We start from the raw sequence: 13,470 nt of genomic DNA, 5'->3' as shown, positions 1-13,470 counted from the left end.
TGAAAAACATGTTGCCAGACGTTCGGTTTATTTGATGAGAGGGATAGGGATAGCCATATTCCCACGAATTTTTCGTAAAACGCTGGTTGAGCTCGTCCCGCAAAACCTGCCTGATGAGATAGCCACTAGTGGCTCGCGAGTTCGGTGCACCCCAAATTGTTTTTGCCTCAATCACCTCCTCCTCGGTTCTACAAAAGATGATCTTTCAAGGCGACGGCTGCCGGTGGCTCGAGATCGAGGGTGACGGAGGCCTGCCCGTGGGCAGTGAGGTGGGGCACCAGACTATCTCGCCAGATCGAGGGAGACGATGGCTAGCCCAATGGCGGTGCGGCCCGAGGGCGACGACGACCAACCTGATGGCGATGACTGGACGAACGTCGTGGTGGCCACGAGTGGACTGAGGATTTGGGGTGCCGACCACGAGCTCTGTCTCTAAGGGTGTGTTTGGTAGCCCGGGCTAATAGAAAATAGAAGCTCTGTCTCTAAGGGTGTGTTTAGTAGCCCGGGCTAATAGAAAATAGCTATATGTTCTCATACAAGTTGACCCTAGCTTAGTTGAGCTCAGATGTTTTCGTGTGTTTGATAGCTCGGGCCAACAGAGACATGCTGAGTATATCCGTAGTTTGGTGAGTTGTATGTGTTGAGAATAGCGGCGGAGTCTAAAATTTGCACAAGACCCCTGCATACAAAAATGGAACATGACTAGGTCCCTATACACAAAATAAAGAGCAAGAATTATGGTAGTTTAGATCAGGTTGTTTAGTTGATGAGAGGACCAGTTCATTGCAACCAAGGAGATTACATGCGGCAAGGAGTCCGTCCGATACATGGATCTCTCGTACGTGGAGAACGTGCGGGGATTCTTCATCTGAGTCTTGACCTCGATCGACGATTGTTCGGTAAGAACTGGTTAAGCTGGTGGATGAGCTTTGGTTGTCCTTTTAGTAAGGCCGTCATGGTTATGGCCACTTCACGAGCACTGCAAAATTAGAAGGATTCAGTTATAACCCATCACAACTCAGAACATAAAGAATCTGTAGATTGTTGTCAATGCTACTGCTCATGCATCCCCGACCTCTGGTTCTCGAAATTGCGCAGGAAAACGACAAACTTCTTGTGCTTATCAGGTTGGTCTACCAAGCTGTCATTCACGGCCTTGACATACTGCCCCCAGTGGCCGGTACGTCTGTAAGAACACCGGCCGTTGGTGACCTCCCTCTTCCTTGAGCGCAGCGGCGCTGGAGCCTTCCAGGACCGCAACCATGTCATCACATCTCTTCACAAACAAGGGGATCAAACAGGGAACACCATCAGAAGACAAGGACATCTGATCAGATTGGCAACAACTTTTATTTGTATACAATGAAACAAGATGACAACTACTTGCATGAGATAACCAGAACCAAAAATCCAGAAGAACAGTTATTCTAAAGTGCATTCTGCCTTTGTATTCACAATATCGAGAAAACATTTTGTGCTGCATGTTTTTCTTACCTTCTGCAATATGGTACAGTACATAGTTATCTTCTCCACTGATAAGATATCAGGAAACTTGTATTAGCTACTTTCTGCAACAAAGATCAGACTATCTGTTCACAATGATGTATTCTCTCTACATTCTCTGATTGCAAGTACTTTTCAAATTGACTTTTGGGGCAGCTAGTCAGTGTAACTTAGGCTTGCTTTTTTTTCACATTTGTTCCTGCCCGTGGACAAAGTGGGACTGATCTTCCCTTGATCGTTGTGAATTTCATCACCAAAGACGAAGAATAAAATTGCAAGAGTCCAAATGCCCAGTGCACATCTTAAGAGGGTGCAATGTTTCCATGAGCTTAAGTCGTTTCATGTATTTAAGGAGTGTGTGGTGTTAGGTGCCACATGTAATTAGATGTTAGCTTTGACAAGGTGTTAACTTGAAACAGACAATAGCTGACAATGGTAGAAATACTTGTAGTTGACTATGGTAAAATACACGTGCTAAAAACCATTTTAAAAAATAAACTTTCAACAGTACTTGAGTATTTACCCCTTGTCTTCATTATTGTAAGCGTCTCCCTTCCTCTTGCGGTTCCAGAGAGGTCTTTGAATTGGGTTATGCGTTGTTTCCTCATCACTTTCGCTCTGCCTATGCTCATCACTTGTACTCTGCCCATCATCATCATCATCACCACTTCTACTCTGCTCACCAACATCCTCATCATCGCTTCTACTCAGCTCAGCAACATCCTCACCACTTCCACTCTGCTTATCACCATCCTCAGCATTTCCACTCTGCTTGTCACCATCCTCAGCACTTCCACTCTGCTTGTCACCATCCTCGTCACCTCCAATCTGCTCATCATCATTCTCATCGCATCCACCCATCTCATCATCCTAATGAGTATTATAGATCAGTTAGCTAAATCTGACAAAAAAAAACCTGTAGGAGATCAACAAAAGGGCGAACATTATTCAAAAGGAAAAGAATGCTTAAAAGTCAAGATAAGCATAAGCTCCTATGGGAAAATACTGAAACAAGATGAGAGAACTTGCCCTAAAAAATTGGCACCATACTACCATTTGAACCTGGGGCTTGCTCTTCCGTATGCTAAGAAAAACACTCCGTGCGAAAGGGCATAATCCACTTCATCTTTTCCACAAGATTCAGACCAGAAGGCCAGCAATAGCCTGGGCCGTGGGAAGCACAAAAAGTACTGTAGAGCTGATATGCACCCTTCCTACAACAGACAACTCATGCATGCAGCCTTTCAAGAATTTGGATGCTTAGAATCATATTTTCCTCAGTATTTTTCTTTTGCCTAAAAAGAACACCCAGAAATACATGATTCTAGGTTATAAAGGAAAGCAGGACTTTTCATCTATACATTTTAGTAAAGAGCTCATGATCAAACAGCATGAGTCCATTTTTGGCAAGTATTGAATCTGGATTCGAAGAACATTTAAGCAGGCAGGTTTACTTAGTCATCTGGACACAACATTGTCTAACCATTGACTAGATACATATAGCAAGGTAGGTTCCCAAACAAATAAACAAAGGAAACAAGTTTCGGCCATATAACTGGAAATACAAAATGCTTACATTTGACATGGAAGAGGCACGCCTGCGCTTATGAGTGCTTTCATCTTGTATATCATTTTCAGTTGTTCTTGTTTCAGAAATAAAATCTGCTTCTATTGTTTGTATAATACCTCTGTTTTCCGGTTTGTCCCTTACAGTTACAGCTGGATCACCAGACCTGAGTTTTTTATATGTCTTAATGATATCCTTGTTGTGCTTCGGAACAGACTCAGGGTGCCGACCTTTGAGTCTTTGGATTTCATCATCTTTCTCCTTAACCAGGGAGTGCATTTTCTGTAGGTTCTTTTTGGCACCAACAGCTTCTGCTCCTAATATGCTAATTTCATGATCCTTCTTTTGGGCCAACACTTTAAGCTCATCTATATTCCGTTGAAGCTTTTGTGCTGCTTCAGCAGCTTCTTCTGCCTCCACTTTCTTGTTCTTAAGGAGCTCGGCATAGTCCTGCTGCAATATACTCAACTGGTCACGTACAGAATCCTTTTCTGAGAGCAATGCAGAAAGTTCCTTGTCCTTCTTTGAGCTCAGAGTCTCATAAGCTTTCTTTAGTTTTCTTAGCTCCACTCTTAAATCGCTCGTGGTCTGATCCGTGGTATTTTGATTCAGCTTTGTGCAACTTTCAACTTCCTACAGTCACGGAAATTCAATGAGAAGAACAAGCTGGACTGCATGTTTTGAGCTATGCAGGTTTTGGTAAGTAGTACCTTGGAGCTGGAGTTTCCTGCAAGAGTTCTGGAATCCTCCAAGTCACTATCTCTGAGTTCTACATTGATGCCAAAAGGCAATGAAATCAGTAACAGCAGAAATTCATGGATATTAGTTGCTCTGTTCTATCTAAATTTCTTTTTTTGAAACGGGCTCTGCTCTATCTATTATATACTAAAAGCAACATACGGAACTAAAATAGAGAAAGCACGTTAGTCCACATCACTTAAATTATTTTAATAGTTAGATCTACAATATGTGGCTAGGATATAACAAAATATTGAGAGTTATGTAACCATGGCCGGTCCAGTTTGACATTCAAAAATAGTCGCACCAAGAGGTATCACAATAAAAAGAAACGTGCATTCGGGTCTCAAAAATTAAAATGGACTTGCGCTCGGTCAGGTAGGTGTTATTGACTTATTGTTAGTAATGTAACAACACAAACGTGATAGGTTAGCACCAACATCGTGTCGCAGGAAAAAAAAAAAGAACAAATGAGTCCCGGTTGCCCAGTTGAAAAAAGTCCATATGATATACGTAGACTTAATATGGAGAGGTCTATTTTTATCTTGATTCAATACCAAGTCAAACTAGCCCCCACAAAGCCATGTGTATGTACGTCAAAACTGAGATAGCATATGGTGGCCGACCCTACATAAAAAATACATGGTGGCAAAACGTAGATAATAGGCTCTAAAAATGAACTACTCATTCTGGGTTAAAAGAGAGAGGCATAAATTATTTAAATGTAATATTGTCTCCATTAGAAGAAGAAAAAGATGACATTCTAGACTTTCTTCAAACGTCTCTAACCTTGGTCATTGATATATAAGTGTATTACTGAAACATGAGAACATATAGTAAAAGCAATGGACGATTTAGTTGGCCTATCATGTAGAGATGACACTCACACTTTACTTTATTAAGGAAAAATTGCTATTCCAACAGAATGGTCTAAATATCATATGGTTATTATTCAAGCAGACCCTAATTATTTGAAAGTCTGATGGTTAACTTTGCACCCTAATCTAATATCAAATGAAAACTAATATTGACTTTTAAATGTATATAGGATGCATCACTTTGATGCAGAGGCTGGGGTGACCTTTTATCTAAAAAAAATTGTATATAGGAATTTTATATCATGTGAAAATGACACATTTGGTTAATCTAATATATTTGGAAATAACATAATAATTGTTCGCCTCAACAAAACGGTTAATTTTACATAGGTGACATTAATTTAGCATGAATTGAGGCTATGAAATATACTACTCCCTCCGTTCCTTTTTAATTGACTCAAATTTAGTACAAAGTTGTACTAAATCTGAGTCAATTAAAAAAGAACGGAGGGAGTATTTTTCATCGAATGATGTGAATGTCAAAAAATCAATAAATGCATGTTCTAGATAATTTTGACATGGTAAAACTTATAATTATCTACGTAGTAGGAAAATAACAACGATACCCTCACATTTGCAAGGGCCACTGTGTTCAAACAAAACAAAAAAGAATAATCCACGCCACAATAAATCAATAGATAGCCACTATTGCACTTAGCAGGGGGATTTCCACCAGGGAGAAACGAGGGCTTCTCACTCACCGGCGAGCTTCTGATTAGCCCCGAGAAGCAGCTCCACGTAGGCGGCTTCCCACCTCCCCCTCCTGCTTGCATCCGCCTTCCATCGGCAAGAAAACTATCTAGTATCAAAACCAACCCGAGAGATCGAAATCCATGGGGGAATATAGAGGTATGCAGCTAGGGCGCGAGCAAACCACCTGCAGCTTCTTCCTGGCGTCGGCCGCTTCTGCTCGCAACCTTTCGATCTCGGCGTCCTTATCCCGCGCCGCTGCCTGCAGCTCCTCCACGCTCCGCTGCAGCCTCCTCGCCGCCTCCCAGGACACGCGCTGGACCCTGTCGGCCGCCTCCAGGCGCGCGCGGTCGGCTGCGAGCGCCTCGACCTGCGCCTCCACCCGGTCGAAGAGGGGCAGCCACTCGGCGCTCCCACCGCCGCCGTCGTCGGCCATGGGTTCGAACCGGAGACGGGAGAGAGTGGGGATGACTGAGGGCCGCCATCTTTTTTTCGGCTCGCGAAACTGAAGAACATGGGCTTTCGTGGACTTAAGATGCCTTTCAGCCCACTAATGCTATCATACCGCCTCTTTTTTTCATCTCGGAGCTCTAACGAGTACTCTCTCTGTTCAGGATTATAATGCCATGAGGCGAGTTATGGACTTTTTAGATCTTATCAAATTGGCCCCGGGCATTATAATAGTTTCACATACATGAGAGAAGAGAGAGAGAAAAGAAGGACATGCATTGGAGAAAAGAGAACAATAACTCAGATAGGCCTTATACTTCTGACAATTTTAAAAAGCTCTCGGGCCTTATAATTCAGAGCATTTGGTATACCCTATGCGGCTAGAGTTTTCTCCTGCCTATCTCGTTGATCAGTGACCTCCGGCGGAAGGGCTTCCGATCCCCACCGTCTGATCCACTTCCTCTCCTCTTTCGTTGGAACTGCTCGGGCTGACCGAGGAGTCGACTTGTTCGCCCGGCCATGGAGGTTTCACGTTTTAGGGTTCAGATCGAAAAGGAAATGGCGGTAGCATATGAGAAAGGCGAGGCTAGCAGCATGGCAGGGATGTCGAGGTCTGATTTATCGCTTGACGAGGTATTGCGGAGCTTGAACCTCAAAGGGGAAGATATCAGATCTCAGGGGTTAAGAACGAAGTGGAATTGCCAAGGGAAATGGCCAAGTGGATTGTGGTGATGTGGCCGTTGTGCCCAAAAGCCTTCAGCGCGACCTCTCTGAAGAAGACCATGAGGTTTGCTTGGGCACCTGCCCAGGAGGTGACGTCATGTGACCTGGAAGAAAATAAATTTGTCGTTCAGGTGAATTGTTTAGGAGAGTTACAACAGATTAATTAACATGTCCCTAGATCTGTAGAGACCATGGGATACTAATTGAGAAGAACGTATGATGGGAGTTGCAAAGCATTAGCGGTCGCCGATCGAACTGAAATGTATTATATAATTCCTGGTATAGATACACGACGTCGCAGAGTGCCACCGTAAGAAAACCGATTATTGTTGTCCAGGCTGCTAGCATTGGGGAGGTCATTACGGTGGACATGAGCAGCTCGAGAGTGACTTTCTATAGTTTTCATTGATATTTCATCATTGACTTATTATTTAGAGATTCTGTGTAGACAAGCATAAAAGGGCGCGGTAGCGCGGTAAAATACAAAATTCCTACTACTACTCAATGATAACTTAATAAAATAACGGTATGAAAACATACTAAAATGTACTCATTATTACTCGCATGTATTTTTCCTTGTTTTGAGATTTGGCCTGCCAAATGCTGCATAAGTGGAAACCGAACTTGAATATGTTTCTGCATTTTGTTTGGTTCCTAACAAAACCTTTTGATGCACTTTCGACACAACGTTTGTTTGCCTATATTAGTGGATGAGCTTGTTGTAGAGGAAAACTAAGGTGTTTGGTTATGTGCAAATCTAAGATGTGGTTATCTTGTTTGAATATGGTGATGTTACCGCCACTAAACTTATATCCATTAGGAAGCACACACATCACACATAACTATTACACTTGGACTGGTAAGATCATATTCAGTAAACAAGTTGCAAGGGGTTATGTAAAGACAGAGACATAAAAGAGTAAGTTCAGTAGCAGCTGTGGAGATTGCAGAGACGGGGCTCTCGCGACCATGGCGCACAGGGGCTAATCGGCGGCGCCACCGGCCGATCTCCTCCCTCCGGCGCCCTCTCCAGCCGCTGCCACCGGATCCGGCCAGCTCCCAGCGCCTTCTTTCCGCCCATCCCCGCGGTATGTAGCGGCCTGGTCCGCCGAGGCCACGGCGACGCCGCTGCTCCCGGAGCTTCCTTCGGCGTCCCCATGGCGGACGAGCTCCCGGAGCCAGTCAGGCCTTCGCCGTCTCATCCTGCAGGTCAAGATCTGCAGTCGCCGCCGTCGCCCTCCCCGCGCCATGCCGCGTCCAGGCTTGAGGAAGCGGTCCCCAAGCTCGAGCTGCAGCACACTCCCGGTCAGGATCCGGTGAACCTGGCTCCGCCGGCGCTGGTCCATGCTGTCGAGGTTGGAGAAGTGCCGGTCTCCCCTGCGCCTGTGTCATCGCTCCCAAGGCCGTTCGCTCCGGCTGCCCCGACCACCTCCGCCGCCACGCTTGCTGCGGCTGTCCTGGCCTTCCGCAAGTCCGACCCTGCAGTTGGGGGCCGTTTGGCTCGTCCTCGCCGCCCCCATAGGCCATTGACGGCGACCAGACCTCCTCCCTGCTCCATCGTCCAGCTGACCGAGACGGGTGCCTTTGCGGCCTCCAGTCTGGCCTCCGATTGCTGCGAAGATATCTCCAACCCAGAGGGTCTTGAAGAGGCGCCTTCGATGACGTGCTCTCACCCTCAGTCAGCTGCATCGACGGCCTCCTTCCTCCTGCCAGAGGAAGTCCCCGCGTCACCTGCGCACTTGCCTCACCCTCGCCACCGCCATCGGTTTGTGAAGGCGGCCGCTCCTCCAACCGGTTCTCGTCCTCCTGACGGACTGCTCTACGACCCCGCCGTGTTGGTCGAGGGGCTCGGATCCTTGTCGCTGTTGTCGGTTGCCTCGGGGGCTCCTACCGAAGTGCCCCTTCATGCCAGTGATGCTTTGTCGGCCCAAGGCTTGCTTTGGGTTGCTTCTGTGGACTCCGACGAGGAAGAGGACGACCAAGAGTTGGCTCCGCGGTCATCGTCGGCATCCTCCAAAGGCGTTGTTACCGGCTCGATTCACGACACCGCTAATGTGCGCCATGATGAGGAGGGAGACGAGGATGACTGGATTCAAGTGGGTCGAGGCGGTCGCCCCGGCCGCGAGCCATCATCTTGTCTTCGGAAGGAAGGCCATGAGCGTAGTCTGGCCTTCAAGCGTTGGGCTCGTGGGAGATGCTTTCGGTGCCTCGAGCATGACCATCAGGTCAGCACATGCCGTAAGCCCTTCAGATGCATCCGTTGTCGTCGACCTGGTCACCGGGAGCGATTCTGCCATGCACGCTTTCCTGCCACTCGTTCTCGTTCTCCGGCTGCTCGTGCTCGTTCTCCAGCCGCACCTACCCCTTGCCAGCGGAGCCGCTCTCCGTCTGCACAGCCTCGTCGTCCCTCGGCGTCCCGGAATTGGGCTGAGGTCGTTCGCTCGTCGTCGCCTCCAACATCGCCGCCAAGGCCCTCTCCAAGGTGTTGCGAGAAGTTCAATGTCAACGCCAGTTTCGACTCTCGCCTTCAATGTGAGTTAGCCTTGATGCGCATGGAGCTCGCTCAGTTGGTTGCTATCCGCGTCGAGGAGGTGTCTCGCCCCCTTCGTGAAGAGGTGGCAAGTCTCAAGCTCTTGTTGGCACGCATTGATGTTTCTATGGAGCCGACGGAGGCGTGTTCTACTGGTGGGCAGGATGTTGCCACCGTGCAGGCTTCGATTCCGTTTGGCTTCGCTGAGCCAAAGTCATCGGTGGTTGAGATCACGCTAGAGCCACATGAGTTGTGTGGGGATTCTTCTGGGGTGCCTGAGCTCCTCGAGCTTAGTGGTGGTGTGGATATGGCTCGTTCTGTCAATGAAGTGAGGTCCGGCTCGCACAAGATCTTGATCACGACTTCTTCGCCGTGCCAGACATTTGGCTTTGAGAAGAGTGATATTGTCGACGCTGCCGTCGCTCCCTCGCCTGAGTCAGATGTGCCAGTTGCCTATGAGTACGAGGACATCGATGAGATCATAGTTCCGGTGGTGAAGATCATGCCCGAGCTACAGGAGTTGTCTAGGGAGCCCTCTCCTCCTCTGTCAATGGCGCATCTGCAGGTGGTCTCGCTTGGGACCTCGATGGTGACTTCCGCATCACCTTCTATGGAGCCTAGCCACCTTGGCGACAAGGTCGACGAGACAAGTGCATTGGCCCTGAATTCTGAGGCCATCTCTAGAGAGCTTTGTGACTTAGTTGTTGGTTTGGAAGCGGCTATCCCTGGCTCTAGCAAGGAGATTGCTTGCCTCCTGGCGGAGAAAACTTCAAGTGGCAAAATTCAGAAGGTGAAAGAGTATCTAAGAAACAAGAGAAAGAAGAGTGGCGTCACAATGATGGAGTCTACCGTTGCTTGATGGATGGTTTCTACCTTCTCAGGTTGTCCTTTTGGGCCGTCGTTTTTCACTTGGTGTTTTCTTTGCGGTGTTGTGATCGATGGGTCGAGAGTTTGCGTTTGTAAGAGTTGTATGTTTTGGCACGGCGTTGGAGTGGCGTGTTCAAGTGTTAGCTACTGTCGCTTTGTGGTCTATGTGGGTGTGTTGCTTGTGTGGTTTTGGCCCGGTTATTGTAGGTTTTCGTCCGGTTTTCTCCTAAAAACTGGACAACTTCTTCTTAATTAATGGATGAGGCAAAGGTTTTGCCTCCGTTTCAAAAAAAAAATTAAGACAGAGACATAAAAGACATCAGCAGCCGCCGCGAGGAGGGCAGGTGTAGATCCTCGCGGTGTAGTTGTTGGCTTTATAAATCGCCATCTTCAGGACGACGGCATGAATTTAAAACTCCACCGTGCCTTTGTAGTACTGGAAATCGTCTTCATGCACGATGGTGAACACCTTTTAAATACCGTGATAGATAACCAGCACCCACTCGTCATAGAAGATCCAAGCGAACACACCCATAGTGCGGGGCTATTGGCTCTCGTGTCATCTCCAGGCACACATAAGCCTCCACTCTCTCCCCACAAATCCCGGCGTGTAACGCAAAACAGGGAGCCGCGGAATCAAATCAAAACTGCAGCGTGCAAGCCAACAAGAAAAAAAAATGCTATCCACGCTCCCTGATGCTGGAGTTGATAGCCCGTCTTGTTCTGCACCGTGTTCCATCGCAGGAAGGACAGATTCCTGCCAAGGTCGAGCTGTTTCCACCATTTCGACTCCACCCGTTTTCTCCCTCACGCCCGATGGTGCACGCGCTGTTTGGTTTGCGAGATGATGCCGTGGACGGGACAGGGTCCTAAACGTCTACCGATTCTCTTCCCTACCTAGTTTCGCTTAGCAGAACATAACAGGGGTCAGGGTCGTAAATAGCCGGTGTGACAAGCTACAAATCCCTCGACACCAGGGATACGCCAGTTTGGTGGCTTGGACCCGCAAGGCCGCAAAGGTTTGGCTCGCAATGAAATCTCATCTCCTGGTCGCTAGCTAGTGATCGCCACAGTGACATGTGGCTAAGGGCATATCTTTACTATTATATTGGAGTTGGTCGTAGGTCATACAACGCGTTTGGTGAAGGAGATTCAAAGCATGTGAACCGTTCGATCCAATCTGAGATCTCTGCTTCGTTCGATTACTTTACCACTCCTCCCCGCCAGGATCAATCAAATTGATTCTCATTTATTGCCCGTATGAAAGTTGTTCCATTTCCTGTTCCGTTCTCGTCTGACTCCATCCGCATGTCTGTCATCCCTCCCGCAGACTGCACCTGGGCGTAAAAAAAGCATCCTCAAAATATGTCCGCCAAACCAGTCATCGTTCCCCTCCCATCCATGGCCGCACATCGATCCCCTCCCATCGCATGGAGAATGCCGGCAAGGCTCTAGCCTTAGCCGACCAAGCGACGCCGACAGTGGCCACGACTACGCGCTGTTCGTGGCTACCACCAGCATCCACACTCCGGATCTAGGAGGGCTCGATCTGGGAGTGGACTACAGCTCGTCGAAGACATCTTCGGTGAGACCAGGATGAGTCACCGCGCCTCCAACCTCACTATATTGAGTCATTGCAATTGGGAGAACTGGAGCGCTAGAAGATCCTACCATGGGGTGAGGCGCACTCCGCCGTCGACTACATCCTCACCACCCGTGCAACAGCGCCGCCATCCTCGCGTCCAACAAACCCAGAGATGAGTAGTAGGTACAGTGCCAGTACCAAAACATCATTTTATTTTATTTTATGGTGTTTTCTCTGAAATTAGTCCTTGATCTGTATGTGCGGCACTTGATCAAGATCAGGGATGAGGAAGGGCACCCTGGGTTCGCAATATTGAACAAGGTCACCGGCAAATGCATCAAGCACTCCACTGGCCAAGGCCACCCAGTGAAGCTTTTGTCGTACAACCTGGCGTACCAGGACGAGTTGGTGCTGTTGACGGGGAAGCCTGGACGTGGGCAAGGGATTCTGCTATATGCGCATGGTGAACAATATCTACCTCAACTTCGATGTCTAATAAAGTCGGGCAATAAAATTGCCTTTTATCTATAAAAAAAACTTCGATATCTAACACGGCGGACAAGTTCCACGCCGACTTCCACAACGCACAGAGATTGTGCTCTGGAAGTGGTGCAAGGGCGAGACCCCACGCTGGAAGCTCCTCCCCTCGTGTAAGTGGCAAACACCATGCTGATAGCATACTCTCTGCATCCATTCTTGAATTTTGTTCGACAAAAAAATTATTACTCTTGCAGAGATGGTGTATCATGGGCTGCATTGTCATCGCTCGAGTTCTCGAAAGCCGCCGCACTGGCTTCTTCACACCCTACTGCAGACTTCCCCACGCGACGCGGCTGCTCTGACCTATGATGGGCATGGGCGCCATGTGAACCTGTCCTCAGGCACCGCCAACCTCGTCCAGAAGGTTCAATCTTGTGGCTTCGTGTGGTTAATGAAAATGAAAGTGCGTGCTTTTTGTGTGTTGATAGGATTGATCTTCTTGTTCATGTGTTGGGTGTACTCTTCCTGGGTTGATTATGCTCAAAGATGTGCCTTGGTTTTTGTAGGAAACAGAAATAGAAGTATATGAGATATTTCATGCTTTGCGTTGCTGTATTAGTAATTCCCTGTAGCATATTCCATGAAATATGTGTTACATCTTATTCTGCACCCAAGCTGAGTATGCTCATTTTCATATGTATTGTTTCTGTGTCTTATTCTGCACCCAGGCTGATTGTGCAGCTTCAAAACATTTGTATGGTCTTTCAAAACATGAACTATGTGTGCAGTTGCAAGCCTGCAACACTTTTGCTTATTTGTGCAGGACAGTTCCTATAAATCAGGTTTTAATACAAGAACTGGATCATGTAGGGTAAGGCAAGAGGGATACATCGAGAATGTCAAATAAGTATAAGACAGTGTGCTTATGTATGCCCCTCTATTTTGATATTTCACTGGTGGAAAAAGGGGCTTTGGTCGCGGTTGGCAACTGCCATTAGTCGCGGTTGCGCAACCGCGACCAAAGTAGCGCGACTAAAGGCCCCCCCCCCCTTTAGTCGCGGTTCCTTACGAACCGCGACTAAAGGCCCGTCCACGTGGGCCGCAGGCGAGCGCCAGGGCGGAGGACCTTTAGTCGCGGTTCTTCTGGCCAACCGCGACTAAAGGCCTCCGCAGGGTTTAGGGTTTTAGCCCCCCCTCCCCCTAAATCTGGTTTCTTTTTAATTTGTATTGTTTTATTTCTTTTGGGTTTTAATTTTGAAGGAGTTTCACATATTCTACGGTACTACATACATGCATATGAATGTACAATTTCAAACAAATTTGAAATTAGAACCAAAAAGAATTCAAGAGGAATATACAATATATATTCAATATCGGATGACCATATACAATATATATTCAATATCGGATGACCATATACAATTTTGAACAAGTTTCCATCCATAATTTAGTGCATATA

At 47.4% G+C, this 13,470-nt stretch overlaps 1 protein-coding gene across 1 annotated transcript; it reads right to left on the bottom strand.

Annotated features, from left to right (window-relative positions):
• Window positions 1-722: 722 nt before the first annotated feature.
• On the bottom strand, window positions 723-5,876 carry LOC127306335 (uncharacterized). Its single transcript, XM_051336950.1, has 7 exons — window positions 5,564-5,876; window positions 5,388-5,463; window positions 3,781-3,839; window positions 3,080-3,703; window positions 2,027-2,373; window positions 1,076-1,276; window positions 723-979 (listed from the first exon to the last, which is right to left on the bottom strand). Exons 1-7 carry the CDS (start codon window positions 5,810-5,812, stop codon window positions 865-867), a joined length of 1,671 nt encoding a protein of 556 aa, XP_051192910.1. The 5' UTR covers window positions 5,813-5,876; the 3' UTR covers window positions 723-864.
• Window positions 5,877-13,470: the final 7,594 nt, after the last annotated feature.

This window comes from Lolium perenne, chromosome 6, assembly GCF_019359855.2.
Source record: "Lolium perenne isolate Kyuss_39 chromosome 6, Kyuss_2.0, whole genome shotgun sequence".
NCBI lineage: Eukaryota > Viridiplantae > Streptophyta > Magnoliopsida > Poales > Poaceae > Lolium > Lolium perenne.
This window is presented reverse-complemented; position numbering and strand designations above follow the sequence as displayed.